This window comes from Mustela lutreola, chromosome 9, assembly GCF_030435805.1.
Source record: "Mustela lutreola isolate mMusLut2 chromosome 9, mMusLut2.pri, whole genome shotgun sequence".
Lineage (NCBI taxonomy): Eukaryota > Metazoa > Chordata > Mammalia > Carnivora > Mustelidae > Mustela > Mustela lutreola.
In genome coordinates, this window is record NC_081298.1 from 138,101,420 (window position 1) to 138,124,902 (window position 23,483).

A 23,483-nucleotide genomic window follows, 5' to 3' on the forward strand; every position below is an offset into this window, starting at 1 on the left:
AAAAATAAAGAATGCAGATTCTGATTTGATAGTCTCGAGTGGGGTCTGAAAGTTTGCATCTGTGAATAGCTCCCAGGGGATGCTGATGTAGAATCTGGTCTGAGGACCTCACTTCGAAAAGCACAGGACTACAGAGTCAAAACAGCTCAGCCCGCTGACCAAATCATTCAGCAGAGAGTCTGGCTCACATCTGGATTATTCTAGAATCTCTAGATCAGTGCTTCCCCAACCTGACTGCACATCAGATGAACAACATGTTAAGCATGACCAAGGCTCAATTCCAGAAATGTTATGTCATAGGGATAGGATCTGGAATTCTGTAGTCGTGCTTGCTTGTTTGTTTGTTTGTTTTTAAACAAATTGCTCAGGGATTCTGGTGCACAGCCCTTTTGGAGGATGCCTACCCGGTCTCCCTGAGAAGCCCCAGGACAGGCTCCCTGCATTCTCCAGTTCTCTGACTCTCTAGCTCCACCTACTGTACCCATTTTGACTTCATCCACAGCTGGACGCTAGTCCGGAGAAAGCCTCTGGGGTTTGGGTCCAAGTGTATAAGAAAGGCTGGCCCCTGACCCAAAATAAGACTTCTCAAAATAGGATAAAATAATAAAATAAAGTAGAATAAAATTAAGTAAATCAAATTAAATATAAATAAGATTTCTCTCCCACGTTAGCTAGACTCGATGCCTTACATTTTTCAGGCTGCAGTATAATCCCAGGATCTCCAGGGGAGACCCAGAATCGTACTTGTCTGTATATCACGGAGCTTCATAAAGGGTACAGATTATAGATAGACCAAATCAGTAGTCGTAGAATTTAAATGAAAACTTGGCGTTAAGTATTGTCCTTTCCCCTATTTTTATCAAAGAAAAACATCTGGAAGAGAGCGATTTTAACCAGCTGTCCCGTGGCTTTCCTCTGGGACACCAAGTATGCGGCACCTGGGGGGGCCTCCCTGTGGCTTCCCTTTTCCCACATTCCCACCCCCTCCTCCCCACCAAGGTCTACAGCGCCCAGGTGCTGCGTACTTGGCTGTGCTCCAAGAGCTGTCCACTGAGCACTTTGCAAACATTACTACTCAGGATCTAAGCCTGCTTGCTGATCAGAATCGAATGGGGAGCTCACTAACATTACTTGGTCCCAGGCCCCACCCAACCTTAATGAGTCAGAATCCCTAGAGAAGGGACTGAGGAACTCTTCAGAACTCCCTGGGGATCAGGGCATTTGGGAAGCCCTGCACTGCCCTCCCAGCGGGCCACTCAGGTATAAGGGACTTACTGAATCACGTCACACGGCCAGTAGGCGCCAGAGCAAAAGCAAAGAGAATGAACTAGGACCCAACTTTCCAGTGGCATTTTCATAGGAAGTAAAAATATTCTAAATCCCAGTGGGCAGGGGGGAGTAGTAGCTGGTGACGTTTTGCTTTGAATATGCCAGTGTTTCTTTGGCATACACAGTGAGGCAATGTTCCCATTTAGGGCATGTTCACCGTGTGGACTTGACCTTGTGTGCTCCAAGTGAGTCACTCTCGAGTGTTGGGAAGCCAGGGACATAGACAACCTGAAAGACAGTGGCAGCCACCACCAGAATTCCCAGGGAACAATGCTGGTGAAGAAAATATTTTCCATAGGATAGTTAGGGTGACACACACACACACACACATTTGATTAAATCTTTCATGACACCCTAAAGGATAGGTTGGATAACATGGGTTGATTAATATCTTAATTACGTACAGCTCCTTACACTAACATTCCTAAGGATGTTGAAATCAGCTTGGATGAAGACCTCGGATGTCATGCCCCTGGGTCTAGTCTTGCCCTTTCCTTCTTAAACACTGTATCGATGTTGGGTTGAGAGAGAAAGCTTGTCTGTGGCTTATAGTCAAGATAGTACGGTGAATTTGTACTCCGAATGACCAACTGCTCCAATCCAAACCCAAGTACATAAAAAGACTAAAGCAAAATCACACAGGGAGGCTCAAAAACACGGAAAGTGCTTCCAAAAATCATACCCAGATGAAAATGGAAAACTGCAGGTCCACGAGGGGCTGGTCCTGACACAGAAGGTGTGGCCAGCCCCTGCAAAGGGTCACGGGAGATGGGACACAGGCTCCACACTGAAGCCTGTCCTGGGACTCGGTCCCCGCTGCTGGCAAAAGAGATTTGTTCAACATCTTTTTTTCAACATCTGTAGCCCCCCTACTTTGGGCCAAGGTTAAAAGGGCAGTGGGAGGATGATGACGTATCTTTTCAAACAGGAATAAAGTGAATGGCTGTCTAGCTCGGCCTCTGTCTAAAACGTCCCCAGTCGCACCGTAAGAAAGGAGCTCTGCAGGGCTGCTATGAGGCGTGACTCTGGACTGTGCCCTCGGGGCTGGGGAGAAAACCAGTTAAGGGTGTGTCCAGGGCGCCAGACTGAGGATGTGTCTCTCAAATCCCCCAGCCCTGATGATGGAGAATAAGCAACGGGAGTGCGGTGGGTGTGAGAGGAAAGAAAACAACACATTTTAAAATGTAGTCATTCAAATTGAGCCCCACACCAAATTCATTTCATTGAACAGTCTCACACTGACTTTCAATAAGCAGAAAACTTAAAGATTCCAGTTGAGGAATAGCTTGCATTGAAAAGAGAAATTATGAAACAGGAAGATATGAAAATTAAACTAAAGCCAGTAGCTAGGACCAGTTAGAAGTCTTGGAAATGAAAAATACAATCATTGAAATTAAATTAAAAGAAGTACCCGCGTGGTGTGGTTGGTTAAGCATCAGACTCTGGGTTTCCACTCAGGTCATGACCTCAGGTCCTGAGATGGAGCTCCGAGTTGGGGTCCACGTTCAGCCGGGAGTCAGCTCATGATTCTCTCTCTCCCTCTCTTCCTCCCCACAACTTACACTCTCTCTCTCAAAAATAAATCAAATTAATCTTTTTTTTAAAAAAAGCGGGGGAGTGCCTGGGTGGCTCAGTTGGCTGAGCGGCTGCCTTCAGCTCAGGTCATGATCCCAGCGTCCTGGGATCGAGTCCCACATCGGGCTCCTTGCTCAGCGGGGAGCCTGCTTCTCCCTCTGCCTCTGCTGCCACCCTGCCTGCCTGTGCTCGCTCTATCTCTCTGACAAATAAATTTTTAAAAATTAAAAAAAAAAGAACCAGTAAAAGAGGAAAATAAGGAATTAGAATATAGTAAGGAAGAACTCAACCAGCACCACACATCAAAGAGAAAAAGAAAGAAACAAAAGAGCAGGAAAGGGATGGAGGATACAGTGAGAAGCTACCGTTTGTGTCTAAGACGTGCTCCAGAAAACAGTTTGTGTCTAAGAAGTGCTCCGGAAAACAGAATAAGGAAATCACAGAGGAGAGGCTTTTGAAGAGATGTCCAACTTTCATTCAAAACTGATGAAAATATGAGGAAGTGGTGATACAACATGGGGGCTTAAGTGGGTAGGAGAAGAATCAATGAAACAAGATGGGATTGGGAGGGAGACAAACCATAAGTGACTCTTAATCTCACAAAATAAACTGAGGGTTGCTGGGGGGAGGGGGGTTGGGGTTATGGACACTGGGGAGGGTATGTGCTATGGTGAGTGCTGTGAAGTGTGTAAACCTGGCGATTCACAGACCTGTACCCCTGGGGATAAAAATATATGTTTATAAAAAATAAAAAATTTTTAAAAAATGATGAAAAACCTGAGTGATGAGAGACACTAGAATCTGAGCACTGAGAAGGACAGATAAAAATAATTCTACACCCACTATAGTCACACGGCAGAACATAAAAGGCAAAGAAGAAACTTCTAAAAAGTCTCACAGAAGACTAGTATTTTTTAAAATACAGACGCAAAACAACTGTCAGTCCAGTCAGCCCAGAAGCCGTCAGTACAACGAAGTAAGCAGACGCGCAGACTGACGGCCACCGATGACCACAGACCCCGGAGGGAGGTGGAATTCCTCGGGTCTCCAAAGACAGAAGAGGACATTGGGCCTTGAAGGACAAGGAAAAACTCACTGGACAAAGAGCTGGGGGAGCCCAGCGTGATGGGAATTATGTCTTAGCCCCCAGCTCAATTACCAGCAGAACTTTTTTTTTAGATTTTATTTATTTGACCGACAGAGATCACAAGCAGGCAGAGAGGCAAGCGAGAGAGAGGAGGAAGCAGGCTCCCCGCTGAGCAGAGAGCCCGACCTGGGGCTCGATCCCAGGACCCTGAGATCATGACCTGAACCGAAGGCAGAGGCTTAACCCAATGAGCCACCCAGGTGCCCCTCCAGCAGAACTTCTGAGAAAAACAGAGATGCCTGGGCCCAGCCTGGTAGTTTTTTGGATTCTGGACTGTTTGGGAAGTCTGTGACTCTAATGTCTGAGCCCGGGGGCAACAAGACTCCTGTGGAGCCAACTCTTGCGTGTGAGGCTACATCAGATGACCCACCAGCAAGGCCTCCTCCAAACCAACATTCGAGGCTTTTCCTTCATCAAAAAGTTTCCAAGGGCGGGGCCCATGGAGAGCGCTGTCTTACTGCTGTTCCCCACCCCATCCGCCAACACGTTTAAGAGACACCGGGCACCAGGAGTCGTTGGAAAGTGACCAGCCTTTGAGGGAGATGGTCCCTCTCTCACTCTCCAGACGGACATCAGGGCTAAGCAGAGACACGCAGAGCTGGGAAAACTGGTTCCCGGGACGGTCGGAGTTCATTCCTACAGATGCTCTCCCCAGAAACCTGGGAAGGCAGCCTTCCTGGTGGAGAGACAGGGGTCTTATTAGCAGGGAGCCCGTGCTGGAATTTCGGTTTCGCTGCTGGCTATCATGTCTCTAAGCTCCCCTGTGTGTAAACTGAGGCTAAGACTACTGACGCAGTTCTTAGGAGGGTTGATAAGACAAAAGGGACAATGCGTCAGGGGAGCCGAGCATCTGAAAGCACTCAGGTAACAACAACGTTGCTCCTGGACACTGACACTGCGAACGCACTTTCTTCTATCTATAAACCAGGAATAAGTCATATGTTTGCAAAATGCCGTTACACCGGAGAGCTGCTCAGGGTTCACCATGTAAGACTAACTGTTCTCTCTCTTTCCATCTGGTCACCTCTAACCCATTGGGCATTTCTAACTGGATAAAACTCAGAAACCTGATGCCGTCTTGCTTCACCATTAACGGTGAAGTGTCTATCAAACAGCTATTAATAAACTCAATTTCTGCTTAGGTCAAATCAAGGGAAGACACCCACTCGCCAAGTCCCTGTTGCCTTTATTTTGAGTGACTTTGAAATTCAAGTCACCATGTCTTTAGATGAAGAGGATTCACTCAGGAATTTCCGCAGAACTCTCCCACTGCTGGCAGAAAATGTTTGATATAGTAAGCCCTTTCTCATTTGACCCCCCACTTGCACGGGGCAGGGGAGGCCTGATCTTTGCCCAAGAGCCGGGCCTGAAACCCCAGTGTGACAGCGCCCTCTGGGGGTGGGGTGGGCTCTTTCCAGGCCACCAGCTGAGAGTAATTCAAGGCTCCCTCCAAAGGGCTGCTCTTTGGGGGGTAACCCAGGAACAAGCAGGGCCTGAAGGATGCAGACGGCATGGGAATAGGGTCCTCCCAGCCACGGCCATACAGCGAGGCTCAACCCACCAATCTGAGGCGGGACACCACTACTCTGTGTCGCTCCAGAGAGAATTTTGGCCTGTGCTGGGTGCCTGCTGGCTCAGTCAGTTAAGCAACCGACTCTTGATCATTGTGAGTTTGAGCCTTGCACTGGAGTTAAAACAAAAAAATTGCAGCTTGTGATTCCAGAGGGTCAAGTGGGCCTCCAGGGCATGGAGCCCCGGGTGTGAGGGCAGGGCATGAAGAGAGAGAGGGAGGTTGGGGCTGAGCAGGAGGCAGTTGGCTGGGGAGAAGCCAGGGAGCCTAAGATGGGCACCCCACCCCACCCCACCCCCGAGCTCACCATCTCTGCAGCCTCACCAGGTGCCACATGCTTGTTCCAAGTACAGGGAGCGGTCTGCGGACGTTCTCACTGCCCGCCGGCGTTCCCGCTGGGGGAGTGCAGGTGCTGGAAAGCATGGTCAAGCTGCTTCCCTGGGGCCACAGGTGGCCCCCGAGCCCCTCCGCGGAGTGAATGAGAAGGACCCCTCTGGATGAACAGATTTCACAAAGGTGTCCTTCCTGCCAACGGTGCCAGCCAGCCTCAGTTCCAGAGCCCCACGGGTTTGGGGAGCGAAGTGTAGGTTGGCTTTCGGCCCCCACGAGCCCCTCAGCCGGTGCTCCGGACAGCCCACAGGGCCTCCGGTTACCCTGCAGCAGCCCTGCCTCATCCTGGGTTTCCAAAACTGCCTGATGAATACAGCTCCAGCTCCCAACCAAACGACAGTCAGAGAGGCTGCCTTCGAGCGGGCACCCCATGCCTGCGATTGCCCACGCAGCGGCTCGTGTGTCCTGCGGACAGCCCCGGGGGCATGGGGGGTAGTTGGCCCCAACATGAGAGCAGCCCTGCCCAGAGCCTCACGGTGAACCTGGAACCCAGACCCCCGGCCCGTTCAAATTCTCCGTGCTCTTCTCCTGCTGAATACGATTCTACCCTGTCTTCATTCCAGGAACGACGAATTCTTCAGAAGTTCAAAGGCAACCCCCTCCTGGCTGGGGCTGCTACAGGAGAGTCACTTCCTTCTGCATCCCCCCAAACCCCAGCTACAGACCCCCAAGAAGCAACATCAGCAGTCTCATCCCCGTAACGTCAAGTTCTCGTGTCAGTCTTGTCTAAATGATATTTTTTTAATAGTTAATTGTGTTCCAAACTTCTGCTTATGAACGGCTTATATTTCTTATCAAATCCAAAAAGGATCTCAAGCAGCTTAGAAAGAAAAACACACCAGGTAATAGAAGTGTTTGAAAACAGATCAAAAGCGGTGCAACAGAGCAGGATTTGGAAGGGAGGGAGGGAACAGAGAATTAGTCCTGAAATCTGGACTCGGCCTTAGCCAGCAGATGAGCCCTGAAGGAAACTCTGACCTACCCGCCCCCACCCTCTCCCCGCCTGGCCAAGGGGGAGAGATGAGAAACGGGCTCTCTGCTCCAGGAGCTGGATCCCTGCACCCCTGCAGACGCACCTCCCGGCCGCACACCCCGTGACACACGTATCCGTGGGGCCCCGCGTGGGGAGACAGTAACAGAAGGACAGCGTCGGAGCCCACGGGGCCTCGGGCATAGGCATCGTCTCCTTCGCCCGCAAGGGAGGGGTACGCTCTTCCCAGAGGGCATGCGCTCTGCTCAGGGCCTGGGCGGTGATCGTCCACCCCAATCCTGTGGCCTTTAAATCAGACCAGCTCACCCATAAAACACACCACACACCACTTGTCCTCCGGCCAATATCCACCAGCCTCAGGCATTCGGGAGTAAGCCATCCGGGCCAGACACCCTGGCACCAGTCTGCCTCTTTCCCAGAGTCGATCTGTCCTAGCGCTCCGGTCTTCAGCTCCCATCGGGGACTTACTCCAGAGCCATCTCTAGACTGCTCCTGGGGCCTACGTGAAGTGTGGTTCCTCCTTCTCCAAGTGCATCCCACCCACAATGGGCGGTGTGTCCCCAAAGGACAGCCTGAAGGCTGTGGACAATCTCAGAGCTAAAATGGGACATCGGTGAAGACCCGACCAGGCCAAAACTCAGCATCAGATGAGAACGCAGATGCGCTCACCTTGTCATTTCATTGTTTCACCTTCCTTCCACGAACGCCAACCACTTGCTGTGTGCCAGGGGTGGGCAGACCGGTCTTAACTCCGGTGAAAGTCAGTGCATGCAAGTTCCCAAAGGACGTTGATGGTTGGCAATGGAGGCCTCACTCCCAGCTGGGATTTCAAGGCAAAGCTGCATTTGGACAAGACCTTGACGGGTCAGCAGGCCACCAGTGGTGGCGATCCGTCCCCCAGGTTCTCTAGTAGCTGAGCATAAACTGTGAAAGAAGAAACGAGCTTGGATAAGCAGAGGTACAAGGAGAAAGCTTAAGGAACAAAAGGAGAAAAGAGAAGAGAAACAGAGGGAAACATCTGGAAAAAGCAGCAAGACCGAGTGTGTCCCCATTACAAGGGCAAAGAGAAGTTCAAAGAGAATTTATGTACTTTTCCTGCATGAAAGGTCAGCAAACTAGGATGTGGAGTCTTAGAAAACATGCCAAGGGCCCTCCGGGGGACTCAGTCTCCCCACCTGTGAAATGAGAGGCTGCATCAGGTCTGGGGTTCTTAACCTCTACCTCAGAGACTGAAGTTACATTTCTAGCCGAGGCCTTCCCTGGCTTCCACTCGAAACACTCCTCACCCCTCCCCTGCCACGAGGGGGATTACCACAACAGCCTCTGAATTGGTCCCACCAGCCAAGGGTCAGCAGCCTAGCCCCCATCATGGGTGCAGTACGCAACCCCAAGTTCCTCACGACGGCCCTCCTGTCTCATTGGGTCAAGGCCAACGCACTGACCATGCGGCGGCAGGGAGCGCTAGTGGGGGGCTCTGAGTCACCTCCTTCTCTTCCCCTGTTCTCTCTGCTCCCACCACACTGCCTTTCCTGCAGTTTCAAAGCCTGGAAGCTTTGGCCCCAGGGCCTAGACACCTCCCATGTGCTCTACTCACTTCCTCGCCTGCTTCTAGGCTGTGCTCAAGTGTCACCTTCCCGGGGAGGTCTGCCCTGACCTCTCCCTTCAAGCCATGTCCTTCACCCATCTTGTCCCGCTCCCCCTGCTCAAGTCCCCCAGGCAGCCCCTTCTCCATCTGGCACACGGTCTACTTACTCATTTGCTCATTCTCTTCTCCGCTGCCTGCAATGTCAGCTCTAGGAGCGCGGGATACTTTTTGACTCAACCGCTGCTCCCCCTCCAGTGCCCAGAGGACACCTGCCACATAGCAGAAACTAGCAAGTATTCATCACCAGAAGGAACAAAGAAACGAAAAGACAAGAATCTTTTGCTCTTTTTGTTCCAGGGAGCGTAGTGGTAAATGTCAGTGGCAACGGACAAAAAGTTGTCAACTTCTTAATCTTAAGAAGGAAGGAAGGAGGGGCACCTGGGTGGCTCAGTTGGCTGAAAGTCCGACTCTGGATCTCAGCTCAGGTCATGATCTTAGGGCCATGAGATCGAGCCCTGCATCGGGCTCCGCACTGGGCGTGGAGCCTGCTGGAGAGTTGCTCTCTCCCTCTCCCTCTGCACCACCCCCTGCTCTCTCTCTCTCTCTCCACAAAAACAAAAACGAAGGAAGAAAGGAAAGTGCATATACTTATAATCTTTTTCATAAAAGAAAATATTTTAACGTCCCTCAAATGGGAAATGCATTCTCTCACGATTAAGAATAATCTTTTCCAGGGCAAGGTCACATCGCATACATGCCACCCAACACCGCTCCGCTCTTCCCCCACTCCCCTCCCCACCAGGATCCCTGAAGACTTTGGCGCCAGCCCTGGCCCACCCCAGCTCTGCCCCCGCACCCCAGCTCAGTGTCTCGGTGCCTCCTCCCTGAACAAAAAGACAAGACGGCCATGTGCCCCGACCGGCCCTCGCTCCCACAGACGTGCCTGCTGACATCAGAGCATTCTTGGTTCTGGAAAAAGGCAGGAGCTCCAGCTCAGGAAGCCAGCTCACACCCAGGGCCACCCCTCCGGTCACCGAGGGCCTGCATGACAGCAGCCTGCGGCTCACAAACTCTACCATCCCCACGGGGTCGTCAGTGCATATATGTTTTCTGCAGAGATCCTTCCAACACCTTTGTCATGCAGCTGCTGAGAGAAAACGACTATGGTGCACATCCCACCCCCTCTACCCACACAATAAGCTTGGCAAAGCAGGGTTGTCAGCCAAGGGTAAAAACGAAGAACCTTCTGTTCCCAGAGGTCCTTGCTCATGGCCGCTTAGGGGAGCCTGTGGTCCCTCCTCCCTCTCTGGCCAGGGCTGGAGCAGGTGGGGGCTCCGGGATGACCAGGGAGGCTGGGAGCAGCTTCGTCAAGGTCAGAAGCAGCTGCTGGAGCAGGTGCCGGGCGCCCTTGGAGGGGCCGCCCTGCCCGGGTCTTGCCCCCGTCCGCGGAGCCGGCCGTGTGCACCTGTGGCTCTCCAAATCATCCGTCAGCCCAGACCGCTTGTTCTCACCTTCTTTCTTCCCAGCCCCCTTTCTCACCCTGTGGCTCAGCTCCAGGCCCCCCTGCCACCGCAAGCCGGCCTCCTGGGATGCCTCGCTGGGGGGGGGGGGGGGGGGGGCGGGGGGGAGTCCGCGCTCTGCACGCACCAGCCGTCCGTGTCCCCATCTCCCCGTGCGGAGCGCGCCCGCTCAGCCCCTTCTCCCGGGCTTTGGCCACATCGTTTCACGTTTTAGACTATCAGAACACAAAAATCAATGTGATTTCCATCACAGGATACACATTAGTTCGTGCAGTTTTCAGCTTGCTGCCTCTCCTTTAAATTCGACCCCATCTGCTTTCCTTCTATGGCGCGCACAGGGCCGAGAGCACGCACCGCAGACACCCCAGAGTTAAACTGCATCTGGAGGGGCTCCACGGTTTGCAAAGTTCTGTGACTCACGTAACTCATTCGAGCCTCACAGGACGAGGCAGGAAAACTGAGTCTCTCAGCGAAGTGACCTTCTTCAAGGTCACATACCCAGTCATTTGGAATGGCAGGGCTGCACCCCGGCTTCCACACTCTGAGTCTACGGCTCTTGAACATCTCAGCATATTGCTTCTCAATTGTGCCAACACATGGGCCAAAAAAAAAAATACGTTTCTCATTGGCAAAGAGTGGAGCCCTCGTTATATCCATACTTACAATTTAAATGCATTCAGTTATATATACTGTTGGTAAAACAGACAAGGAGGGAAATAAAAATAGTAATAATTTCAAGTGTGCGGGTCCTCTTGCTGTTTTCACTCCAGGAGGTAACTCCCCAGAAAGTTCTCGAACGGAAAGTACAGAGCTGCCGTTTTCCCAACTCTCTCACTTCGTCGGCGGGTCTCATGGAGTAAACAGCTCACCCCGCCTTGTGAGTATAACGCTCAAGGACAGAGATCACATTGTGCCAGAAAGCCCCAGTGCCAGGCCTTGCAGAAGGAACAGAAATCTGCTCCAAGGCCCCAGAAATCAGGTCCATGTCGCCTCTGAGGCAACACCAGTTCCGTGCATACCGAACGCTTCACGGATTTTAACCCACTTAGTCTCGGGAAATCCATTTTGCAGATGAAGAAATGAGGCTATGGAAGGTCCGTCACCGGCCAGGAGGCTCGAGAGCTTGGCTGTGAACCCCAACAGGGAGTCAAGTTTAACCTCCTCCCCCAACCATCATTGCTGACGTGCCCAGGAACGGTGGCTGACGTGGACCCGCATCCTAACAGACTAGGGCCACGCACAGTTTCGGCCTGTCGTACTGACCTGAGATCCTAATCTTTCCACGAAACACGTCACCACCATACAAAGCTCTCACCCAGCTCCAGCCCTGACCGGAGGGGTAGGGGAGGCAACTGGGATCCCACAGTGACAGTGAGCAAGGACTTTCGGGAACAAGCTGGGTGTTAGGGGACTGCTCCAAAGCCAGGCACAGATGTGTCCTGAAAGGTACATGACAGGTAGGGTGATCATTCCATTCCAGATGCTTCTGAGAGCAAAAGGTGGTATGAGACATAATTATATCAGGACGATAGAGGCAGACCCGACTGACCCAGACCAACACGGCTCTGCACTCCGTGTTGTGGCGACACCAAGACGAAGACACCCTCGCAGCCCTCGGGAGCTCCCAGCTCAGCGGAAAAGAGGATACAGGTGAGTAAGGACTGAACAGAGCAGGCAGAGAGCACAAGGTGCTAGCTGCACTCGGATTTTAAAAGCGGTATCTGGGGCTTTCCCCCCTGCAAATCCAATTTTATAAAAGGAAAACAAATCAGTGTCCATCAGAAACACGGGGTGAAAAAAATGCAGGTGCTACCTCACGCACCTCAATGGCTCCATGAAATCTTGCAAAGATGGTGGCATTGGAACGGGGTCTCCAAGGACGAGCGGGACAGCAGTGCGCCGAGAAAGCGTCTCTGGGCGAGATGCGGAATGTACGCCGACAGCACTTTGCTGCAAGGAGTTACATCATAGAAAATACGATGATGAGGAATTCAGATTGGACCCAGTGATGGCTGGCTTTGTTTGGGCACCACCGAGGTTCTTTTTAACTTCTGAATCTTCACTAGTGAGAGTCCCATGGGCCACAGGCGGGGCTGACAGGTTGGTCGGTGGTTTCGCTGCTTGCAATGGCAGAGCAGCGCCTCCAGAGGGCACTCTGCACCCCCTACCGCTCCACCTGACCCGGGGAGGGGGGGGCGGGCGCTGAGCTGAGGAGCAAGGCCGCCAGAGCTCTGCTTCCCGGGAGGGAGGGAGGGCTAAGAGGATTGCTTCCTATGGTTTTTCTCTCTGCCTCTGTCCCCCACCGACACACACACTGGACTGGGAGGGATCGGGCCCACCGAGGCTCTTGAGTGGGCTAACAGTGATTTCAGGTCAGCTGGGGCTTTGGGGAGAGGTGGACCCTCTGCCTGAGTCCATCTTCCTATGCCCTCAGCACTGTCGGAGGCTGGGGCCCCAGAAGTCCCAGGAAAAAAAGGGGCCCTGGGGGGTACTGTCTGGCCTCCAGTCAGCGTTGTCGACAGAGTCCAGGCAGCAAACATGCTGTGGGCAGTTGACACCCAGATCCCAGCCCCAAGTCTATAGGGCCTGGAGGTGGCAGGATGGGTCTGGGTTCCTGACGGTCACCTCCCTGAACACCCAGCTCAGCCGACTGGCTCGGCACCTCGGGAGAAAGGGGCTCGATGAGCAGCCCTTGAGAACAGAGAACAGAGCCAAGAGAAGGAAGGGGAGGCCAGCTCTGGAGAAGCCTTGAATGCCGAGCTAAAACAGCTGGCTGAAGACCACAGTCCAAATTCTCCTCCACAGGAGGAGACCCAGGGGTCCAGTATACTTTTGTGTACTTCCTCCTACGTTGCTTACTAAGACGAGTGATCCCAGCGTTGACGATCTGATGTCTCTTCAACGTGATATCCGCAGCCCAACCTGCAACTACTGGCCACCTGAGTTCAGGTTTCGTGTCATTACTTGTAATAGTTCCACCTACTACGTACCGACGAGTACTATATTCTTAGGGCTCGTACGCCCCATCATATAGAGAAGAAAATTATGGCTCCAGGAAATCAAAACTTGAAAGTGACAAAACTGGGGCTTGAGCCCAGACCCTATGGCTCCTGTACACACACACACACCCGCAGTTTCACATCGGGTCCCACATATTTGGCCACTGCTGCTTGCATTCACAGCCTGGGTGCCTGACCAAGATGAGAAGCCCCACGCATTCCCCCCGCTCAGAAGAATTAAACTCCCCCCAATGGCCGGAGGAACAAAACCTGCAGACTTAGCTTGAGGAGCATGCCCTGTCCTCTCAAAAGGCAGCCTTCTTTCACGCTGAGCCCTCAGTCTAGAAGGCTCCAATGCCCCTGGCCCTCCCACCCCACCCCCTGTGCTCTGTTTATTGAAACCCTACTCTCCTCCAAGGCTTGGCTCCGATGCCAGTTTCTGAGACGCCTTCCCTGGCCCTGCCAGTTGGAGTTGCTCCTGATTTGTGCTCTTGTGAACTTGGCAGCCGGCAGAGAGCAGGCCCACCCACTCACATTCTGCCTTGACCTCCTGCTGGTCGAGACCAGGTCGCCCCCATCCCCGTGGGCCCCGCAGAGCTCTGCATATGCTCGGCGCCTGGCGATGAAGCCCACAGCCCTGGGAATGCTTATGGCCAATGCCACAGGTCGATGGCGCCAAGTTAACAGGTGTCCCTGAGGACTCAGGGCTCTATCAGCTGCCCCTCCCCGGCCCCAGGAATGAAAGCACCCCACTATGGCTGGGGCACTTTTACCCTTCCCAGAAGCAGCCAGCCCAGCCTGGGCTCCCGGCCCTGGCAGCCGCAGCCCCCGCCTCTCCCGCCCCGCTCGGCCGGCTCTGCAGACTGCAGCCTCCGCCCCGCCTCCCGCACGGCCGCCAGTCCACCTGACTGTCTGCCTCAGCTTCCTGCTCTGCGTTCCAGTTCTGCTTTGCGGCAGCCTGACTTTGGACTTGGCCTTCCCTGCCGTCCAGAGGCTAGTCCGGGACTCCAGGTCCCCAGCAGCAGAAGGAGGCCAGGCCTCTCACTGGCGCCGCCGGCTGGGCTCCTGGCAACCCCGCGCTGCAACGGCCCTCGGCACAGCAGGTCCAGTTCTTCCAGACACTACAGAAACCTGGGCTTGGGGCCCCTGCAGCCCCTGCCTCTGGGGGCGGAGACCCTGCGGGAGCCAGGACAGCAGCTCCAGGGTCCACCGGGCCTGTCACCGTCTCCTGCCAGAGAGGCCTCCCCAGCTCCCCACGTCGCAGGCAGAAAGTCACACAGCAGGCGCTAGGCAGCTCAGGGCTTTGACATCAAGCGCTCAGGGCAGGGTCGGGGCTAAGGGGGTACAGGATAAAAAAGGACAAGAAGTGGATTCGAAATTCTTTCTGTGGCTTAACTAGAATGAGCCTTAGGGAACTGAAGTGTGACCTCTGTTTTACAAAGTCCCCAGGCTCCGTGAGCAGGGAATGACTGACATTTCACTATCTTATCTGCACCTTGCTAAATATTCTAGATCTCCTAATGAACATGCTTTTATAATTAGAAGATATAACTAATAACCAAAACATATAAGCAACGAACGGATACTGTCAGAGCGTCCTCAGATCACAATGTCTGTAGAGTGCCCGGGATGCAAGAAGAGCGCTGTGCTGGCCCCAGGGGACCGGCTTCCTGTCCCCACCTGCCAGCGGCCCCCGGGCTCCTGTGGGCAAGTCCCAGCCTCACAGCCGGTTTCCTCGACTGTCAGATGGGAGAATGACAGAGTCTGCATGGGCTGTACAAGAGATCTCACAGTAACAAGCCGGGGCGGGGTGGGGGGGGGGGGGGCAGAGACCAGGGGTCTCCATCATGGATGTGGGAGAGCATTATGGGGGAGCAGCGAAGCTCTCGCAGAAGACGGGGCTGCTCTGGGTGAGAGAGACGTTCCAGGAGTGGCAACAAGACACGGCTGTCTTAATCTCCAACTACCCCCACACCCAGTCTATTTAATCCGAGTGTGGGAGCTTTTGGTCTACACAGCACTCCTTGAGAGTGGCCCCGTTCCTGTCCTCAGCCTGTCCATGGGGAGAGGGTCAGCAACCAGCCTCGGGTAACTCTTCTGTCGGCATCTGTCCACTCCTGGATGGAAAATACTCGCTCAAGGGGCCACTGGCAAATGGTGGCTGAGTCAGGAGCAGAAGCTGAGCCTCGTTTCCTGGTCGAGCACCCCCACTGCACTTCAGCCTGAGCACCCACAGTAAGTTCCCAGCAGGACTGTTGCCCCTGGAGGGGAAGGAACCACCCTGAGGATGTACGTGCCCAGAGTGACAGGGACAGGTGCTTCGGGGAACCAGCAGCCTCATGGATGCCACACCCATAACTCTATTTCCCTCGGAGGCAGAAAGCCCCAGCTTGCTCTGCTTCCAAGGCATGTGGAAACGTCCAGCACAACCCCAGCCTGTGCCGCTAAGGATAAGAAGCAGAGAGTCATGGCCAGATACCACTGGTTGGGGGTGGGGAGGTTCACACATTATCCTCATGGCAACCAAATCCCCAGTCCTCTGGAAGAAACAGCAAGTCATGAATTCTAAGTGAAGACACAGCCCAGTGCCTCCTTCCACTTGGGGCTATCTGAGCACCACCTGCTCCTGCGTAGAGGCTTAAACTTCTGAACCGAAGCCCTGGCATCTAGTGTGAGCTCCAAGAGGGCAGGACGGCACCATCTCTGGCTTTGGAGGCCGGTGGAGGCCTACAGCACACACATAACACAGCTCCACGTCACCAAATGACTGCACAAGGGCAGGTCACATCAACACTCGGGGCCTCTCCTTGCCCACATGCACTCCGAAGACAGCATGAGTGTCCAGCTCTCTGCCTGGCAGGCAGGAAGGCCTCAAAACACCCTGCACCCCTGCCTTGATGATCGAAGCAATCACTGTTCATTTTCCATCCAAGGCAGAGAAAAAAAAAATCCTTTAAATTCTTGAGTAAATTCTAAAACCTCCTCTATAAATGTGGTCTCCACGTCACAGGAGCCCCTGGGGAACAACTGGCCGCACCTCTTATTTGGAGAAATGTGATTGCCTCAATCCTAAGTGAGTGCCTCTGGGCACAGCCGGTCCCCACAGCCCCACCAGCACTCCCAGCGGGGGTTGCAGTGCCAGCATGCCAAGCCCTGGCACTTACCCACGACCAAGGTGAATCCGGGGAGCTCTTGCCCCGCGGGGGCTCCCAGGTAGACTCGCCACGATCCTGCTCCTCCATGGCCTGGCCTGCAGGATGCCGGCTGTCTCCTCACTCAGCTCCAGAGATCAGTGACCCAACGCAGCAGCTGATTTCAGCCTCTCTCAGGAGGCTGGGGGGGGGGGGGGGGTGGGGTGCGCAGACGGAGCCCAGAGCAGGCGGCTTCCCTTTACAGCCAGGAGCAGGGCCAAGTCACAAGGTTCAGGAAAAGAGCAGAGTGTTGAATTGCAAATCCTCTCCCACCTGGGGACTGGCTAGCAAACCACCAGACACCTCCTGTTTCCTGGAGGATGCAGAGATTCCCAGCACACGCCAGTTTGTGTGAACTTGGTGGAACCGGGGTGGGAGCCATGACCCCTGCTGGAGGCCACCTGTGCGCCCTATCCATTCTCTCCTCCCTGGTTCCAGTTAGATGGATTAACTTCCCTAGGGCACGCAGCTCTGAAGGGCAGAGGTGGGTGGCGGGGGAGGGGGAGCTGAGAGCAGCAGGCGTGGGAGGGACCAGCTCCCGGTCGCCCGCCATGGGGGAAGCAGCCGGTTCACATTCCCCTCCACCCTGGTTCCCACCACCGCCCCAGGGATCCTTTCTCTAGGTTCCTCCAATCCCGCTTCTGTGAGTTGCCTGGACACACCTGGGGGAGTCAGAAAGCCTGGGTACCTGGAACCCTCCCCTAGAGGCCACCGCTGTCCCCTCTCTCCCACGCAGCAGCAGCAGGCACAGCAACAGCTCACCTGTTTCGAATACCCCCCAAGGGGAGTACTCCAACCGGGTTCTGCTATACGTCCACACCCACCCTATAAGGTTACAGACGTCACAGGGGAACTTGAAGAATGGCCTTGGGTCACAAAGCAGGAAGTGGCAAAGCAGGGCCAGGCGGACTTCAAATACAGTCCTGGAAACCTCCCAGGAGCCCTGGATTCATGGGGATGGGCTGGGCTCACGTGAGCCCCGGGCTCCGAGGGACCTACCTGCTGCAGGGTGCGAGGGCGGGCTGTAATGGGGGCCGTTCCTGAGCAAGACAGGGGTGGAGGGTGCGCCGCAGAGACAGGTGCAGGGGCTCTGACCTAGTTTGACCAGGACCTCGAGATCCCACCCAGAGGGAGAGGGTGGCCCCCAAGAGCACAGCGGGGTAAAAGAAGGGGCTTTAGAATAACGACAACTCAGGTTCCTTGACTCGGCTCTTACCAGAGAGGGCCTCCCCCTCCAGGCTCTGCTCGTGTCCTCGTGTCCCTGCAACGGGTGACGGGTGACCCTGACACTGAGGCCAACCACCTCCTGATGTCTCCCAGCCCTCAGGCTGATGTCTCCTAGCCCCGCTTCTGCAACCCCTGCCAGGCCGTGCCTTCTCTGCTTTCACGCTTCCCGGCTCCTTCTCCTTCCCTCGGGAGAGGATCTGACCCGACAGAGCCCACCGGGGCTGGTGGGGAGAGTGAGGTTCAGAACATAGGACAGGTGTGTCCTATCTAATGCCAGGGGTGAAAGCGCCCCTCCCTTTATGGGTTCTGGGGGCAGTGGCTTCCCTGGGGGCTGCCTCTGGGGAGCTGCAGGACAGGATTCAATCCCAGGCTTCCTGCATCCGGGGCCCCGTGGTCCTGGCCCCCCTGCTGCCCCTGGCCCTGCTCACCCGGAGAAGCACAGAGAGTGCTGCCAAGGGAGCAAAGTGCACAACTTCAGGGCCAGGATCCCCCTGCCCCACACCGACCCCCTCCCATAGTCTGAACGCCCAGAATGTCTGTCGTTAGCTATAGGGGAGAAAATAGCACTTTGAGCCACTTCTCCTGAGCTGGGTCACCACCACTCTTACTATTTTTAATTCATGCTGTCGAGATATTTTAAGAACCTCATGACCAACAAAGGATAAGACTGTGAGTAATTATACCTGGTCATGTTTAGCATTTAGCCAGAAATCTGCGAAGGGACAGGACTGCACAGACAGGAGCTACTCTGAACACGGCAGGTCTGTGTCACAACGTTGGTTAGAAGGACGCAGCCCTGCGGACACTCCGGGAGGAAGGAGCCAGGGCGGGGTCCTGGGAGCTCCGAGCTCACGCCCTGGCTGCTGGCAGTGCTGCTCCGAGGCCGGAGTTCCGGCTGACATGTGTCTTGTTGCAAAGTCAGGCTGTTGAGAGCCAGCACTGGTCTGGCCAGTTCACCTAGAAGCGGGGACGTGAGCGCTGACAGGGCGCCCAGAAGCCACGGGTGACGCATAGACCTCACAGCCTGAGTCACACAGACCTGGGCTCTGGCTCTCACCCTCCCCTGAGCAGCAGTTGTGTCTCAAGGCAATTCCCTCAGCCCCTAAGGGCCTTTGTTTCCTTATCTGGGAAACAGGGACAAAAATAGAGCCTCTCCTCTTTGGGTTGTTGTGGGGACACTTGAGGCCCTGTGCAGAGTGTTTGACACAATGCCTACCTGGGGTGGGTTGGACTCTCAAAAAGAAGCAGCAACTATCAATCCTCACAATAACTTTGATGTAGGCATTAATAGCCCCATTTTACAGATGAAGAAACTGAGCCTGTGTCTCTTGAGGACTCCTGTCAGCTCCTGACTCTCCATCAGTGCTGCAAGGGGCCATGGCCAGGACCAGCTGAATTTCCCCTGAGACACCTCCCCGGCCGTGTGCCCCCAGCTGTGAAGAATCCCCCGGCTGCCAGGCCAGAGTCGGCGAGGGCACTCGCTGACCCCCCAAGAACACTGGATCTTCCCATTCCCGTTCTCCCTTAGCTCACGCCCTGCCCTCTTCCTGGAACACCCTTCCCATTCTCTCCTCCTTTTCAAATCTGTCTACTCTCTGGGCCCACGTCAGCCCTCCTTCCTCCAGGGAGCCCAGATCTGGGCACCCCATCATGAGTCTTCCATCCTTTGGCATTTAAGGGAAAGGATGATGTCAAAGCGGACATTCCTGAGCCCCTTCCATGGGCCTCGTGTCTGCTCACACATGCCTTCTCTAATCTTCAAGGTTTGCTCTTTCCCAGAAGAGGAGACAAGCTCAGAGAGGGTCCCCTGGCCAGGAGGAAGTGGAGAAAGTCCCCTCCTCCAACACGCAGAGCGTGACAGGGAGGGGGCTTACCTGTGAGTCTGCCTCACGTCACCCCAGCCACGGTGGGGACCCCTCCGGACAGAACTTTCTCCTCTTGGCTCCTCTTTGACTACACTTTGGCAAGGACAAAGCCTGGGGAAAAAGTCACATCAGGTGGGTTTTTTTTTTTTTTTCATTAATAAACTTAATTTTTCTAGAGTAGTTTAGGTTGATCTGCAAATTTGATCTGAAAGTACAGAGAGTTCTCATATACTGTGTTCCCATATAGACACACCTTCTCCACGATCATTGTCCCGGCACCTGATCAGCACAATTCTTAGACCTGGTGAACTTACACGGACATCACTATCACCCCAAGTCCACTGTTGACATGAGGGTTCATTACTGGTGTGGTGTGGTCTGTGGTTTCTACCTCTTCAGGAGCACACAGAGTGTTTCACTGCCCTAAAAATCCTCTGGACCCCACCTGTTCATCCCTCCTGCCCTCCGTGTCTTTCCCTGGTCTGAGAGCTCCTCTCTTTCTAGCGCTGACTGCTATTCCGTCGTCTGGAAGGACCACAGCCTGTTCATCCATTCCTCTATGGAAGAATGTCTGAGTTGCTCCCAAGTTTGGGCACTTCTGACTACAGCTGCTACCATCCTCGGTATGCACGTAAGGTTTGTGTGTAGGCATAAGTTTCCAACTCCTTTGGGTAAAGACCAAGGAGCATAATTTTTGGATTATATGGTAAGAGTATGTTCAGCTTTGTAAGAAACCGCCAAACTGTCTTCCAAAGTGGCTGCACCATTCTGCATCCCCCAGTAGTGCACGAACATTCCTGCTGCTCCCAGCCTCGTCAGCCTGGGGCACTGTCAGGGTTCCAGACGTTCGCCGTCCTATCAGAGATGTCGTGGTACCTCGTGGTGGTTGTAATTTGCATCTCTCTGATTCCTTAGGATGCGGAGCATCTTCTCCTATGTTTGCTTGTGTGTCTTCTTTGCTGAGGTGTCTGCAAAGGTCTTTGGCCCATTTTTTAACTGAGTTGTTGGTTTTCTTATAGTTGAGCTTGAAGGGTTCTGTGCATATTTTGGATAAGAGTCCTTTATCATATACATACGCTAGATCCATCAAGGTCCCAGGAGAAAACAGACAGGACGCTTGAGCTGAGTCCTTATGGAAGCCCGTCCAGGAGACTGTTGACAAGATATGGGCAGACCTGAGGAAGACCGCCAGGGGGCAGTGAGAAGACCAGCACCAGCCAGAGGAGGGGCCAAGGCCAGCCTGGGCTGGGGAAAGGAGAAGAGGGCGGGGCCTGAGCCCAGGTGTAGATTGCAGAGGATCACCCCCCAAATCATCCACATCCTAATCCCCAGAACCTGTGTCTATGTAACACCCTGGAGGTCACATTACATGGCAAAGAGAAATTAAGGTTGCTGGTTGGCCGGGCTTAAAATGGGGATGATTATCTCCAAACAATCACCTGAGTAGTCGCCCCAGACCGTCCTCTAGCTTTGCCACTGCAGAGCTTGGAACACACCTGTCACCACTGCCTGTCACCGAAATCTCTATGCTTGTTGTGTATATGAGGTGGGCCCAATATAATCACAGGGTCTTTAAAAGAAGAAGGGGGAGGCAGGAGAGAGGCAGAAACAGCAGCATAGGAGCGATCTGGCATGACCTTGCTGACTTGGAGAAGGAGGAGACCACAAGTCAATGGCGCCGGCACCTTGCAGCAACCGGAAGGCAAGGACACAGGTTCCAGAAGGAACACACCCTACCCTGCCAACACCTTGATGGTAGCCCCACCAGACCTGTATTTCTGATCTACTGAACTGCGAGACACTTACTTTGCATCGTCTGAAGCCACCTGACGGCAGACATGGAAGGCGAGCACACAAAGTAGCTGGAGGAGAACCCTGCAGGGGTTTGGGTGGAGGGTGCCAAGGGTGGGGGCCAGTGTGTGGTAATCCGGGGGGAGGGGTGAATAGAACAATACTTTCATCTCTCTCCTTCCACTTTCTCATTGTCACCATGTGCTGAACCCAAGAGGAAGCCAGAGAACTCAGGGCAGAGCTGAGAAGAATGAAAAACAGATATGGGAATGCATAATGAAAGAGATGTGTGTGTGTGTGTGTGTGTGTGTGTGTGTGTGTGTGTGTACATGCCTGCCTAGCTCTCTCTCTTACCCACACACTCTGTGGTTGCTGTGAAGGTAAACTCTGTTTCTCCGAGTCAGAAAATCACACCGTGACTCAATCCTGGAGTGAGGGAAACAGGCATTAAGTCTTCTTTTTTAAGGTTCAAGTAGCAAATAATCTCTCCAGGTCATCAGTTGGCGCTAGGACCCAAAGCTGCATAGGGACTGGAAGTACTACAGCGAAGTACTACAAACTGAGAGGCTCCAATAACAGAAATTCAGTTGCTCACAGTTCTGGAGGCTGGAAGTGATGAAGGTGCCAACTGATTCGGCTCCTGCTGAGAACTCTCTCCCTGGCGAGCATCTCACCGTGTCCTCAGATGGCGGAGAGAGAGAGGGAGCTCTCTGGTACCACCGCTTGCAAGGACACTAATCCTATGGGAGCAGGGCCCCACCCTTCTGACCTCATTTAACCCTAAATACTTCCTTACTCCTAATACAGTCACACTGGGGCGTAGGCTTCAGCATATGAATTGGGGGTAGGGGGTCATAAAGTAGTACATAGCAGAAGCCCTTTTGATTGTATCTTGCTTATAACAGGCAAGAAATTCAGGAATCTGGGCACATAAAGCAAGCAAAGGGTCTTGGCCTCAGACACCCTAGGTTCTGGCCAGGAAGCCTCGTTAATACTTTACATGATTGACCTGACAGCCCAAAACATCGTCTCTCCATCTCTGGTGTCCCTGGGCTCAGAAGTGCTCACCTTCTGCATACCTGGTGGGTCTCTCTAGCACTGACTGGTTCTGAGTTACTGGCTGCATAGTTCGAGGTGAAATCATTTAGCCTGGCCTGGGGCCCAACGGGAGAGCCAAGATTTTGATTCTAACATTGGCACGGAGGATATCAGGGATCAGAGTCTTCCAAGACAGACCAAAACCAGTCTTAACACAAATGATGTTTTGTTTCTATTCCGAGGCTAAGTTAGGTTCATATGGGGATGGAAGAAGCAAGCTCTAGGCCCAGAGCATCCACACACGGATACACTCTCTGAGGAGAGTTTCAGATTAGAAGGACCGCAAATGAGATATACAAACAGAGGGCACGTCGGTCACTCTGCTGTGGTTCCCTGGGTGAAGAGAAAAATTGTGAGCACTCTGACATGGCCACAAGGGGAACCCACGGGGGAGTCAACGGGGCTGATTCCTCCTCACTTCCACATTAACTGCATTTTGCAGGCTGCCTCTGACCTGACTGGAGGGTCTCAACCATCAAAGACACCGAGGAAACTCTCCTCTTTCTACATGACAGAGAACGCTTACCTAGAGCGGTCCTAAAATGGCGGCAATACCTCGTTCACCTCCTGGATAGCCCCACCAGTGCCACAAGTGAAAACCCAAGAACCGCTCCCTTTGTCTTTGAGCTTCTCTAACATGTAGGAGTCAAGGTTGGACTCCCATAGAGACAGCCCGGGGACCCCAGTCATGAAGACTCCTGTCTGCTCAGTGCTCTAACACACAGGAGTAAGAGGCTGATGGCTCACTGGAGACATACATAGTGAACGGCAGTGCTGAGGCTCCTAGACACCTCTCCTGATCCTAGACACCTGTCCTGATCCTAGACATCTCTCCTGATCCTAAACCCACTGTCCTCTCCACTGTTCCATTCTAGACCTTGGGAGACGGAGTACTTGGAGAAGTTCTCCGAAGGGAAGCAGGAACTCGTCTTTTTCCAAATCCTACAGGACTTACTGAGTTATACGAAACCCAGTAAAGAGTTAAAAATTTATTAATACACATCTCTTGCTTCAAAGAAAATTTGTCTAAAACTCATGAATGGAATCCTTGTTGTGGACTGAATCATGCCCCCCCCCAAAATCCACTTGTTGCCTCCTTAGCCCACAATGTGACTGTAAGATTATCTATCTGGATGGAAGATTAAACCGTCAGTGGAACATGGCGACTTTGCCGAAGACAAAAAAATCAGGAGACCTGGGTTTGG

General features: G+C 53.5%; 1 protein-coding gene across 2 annotated transcripts in view; it reads right to left on the minus strand.

The window, feature by feature from the left end:
* LPIN1 (lipin 1) overlaps positions 1-16,410 on the minus strand; it is a 126,120-nt gene extending 109,710 nt beyond the window's left edge. For both annotated transcript variants that reach the window (XM_059132617.1, XM_059132615.1), the window contains exon 1: positions 16,271-16,410. In XM_059132617.1, the coding sequence (XP_058988600.1) occupies positions 16,271-16,348 (78 nt within the window). In that variant the 5' untranslated portion in view covers positions 16,349-16,410. The remainder of the gene's footprint in view (positions 1-16,270) is intronic.
* Between the last annotated feature and the right edge of the window lie 7,073 nt (positions 16,411-23,483).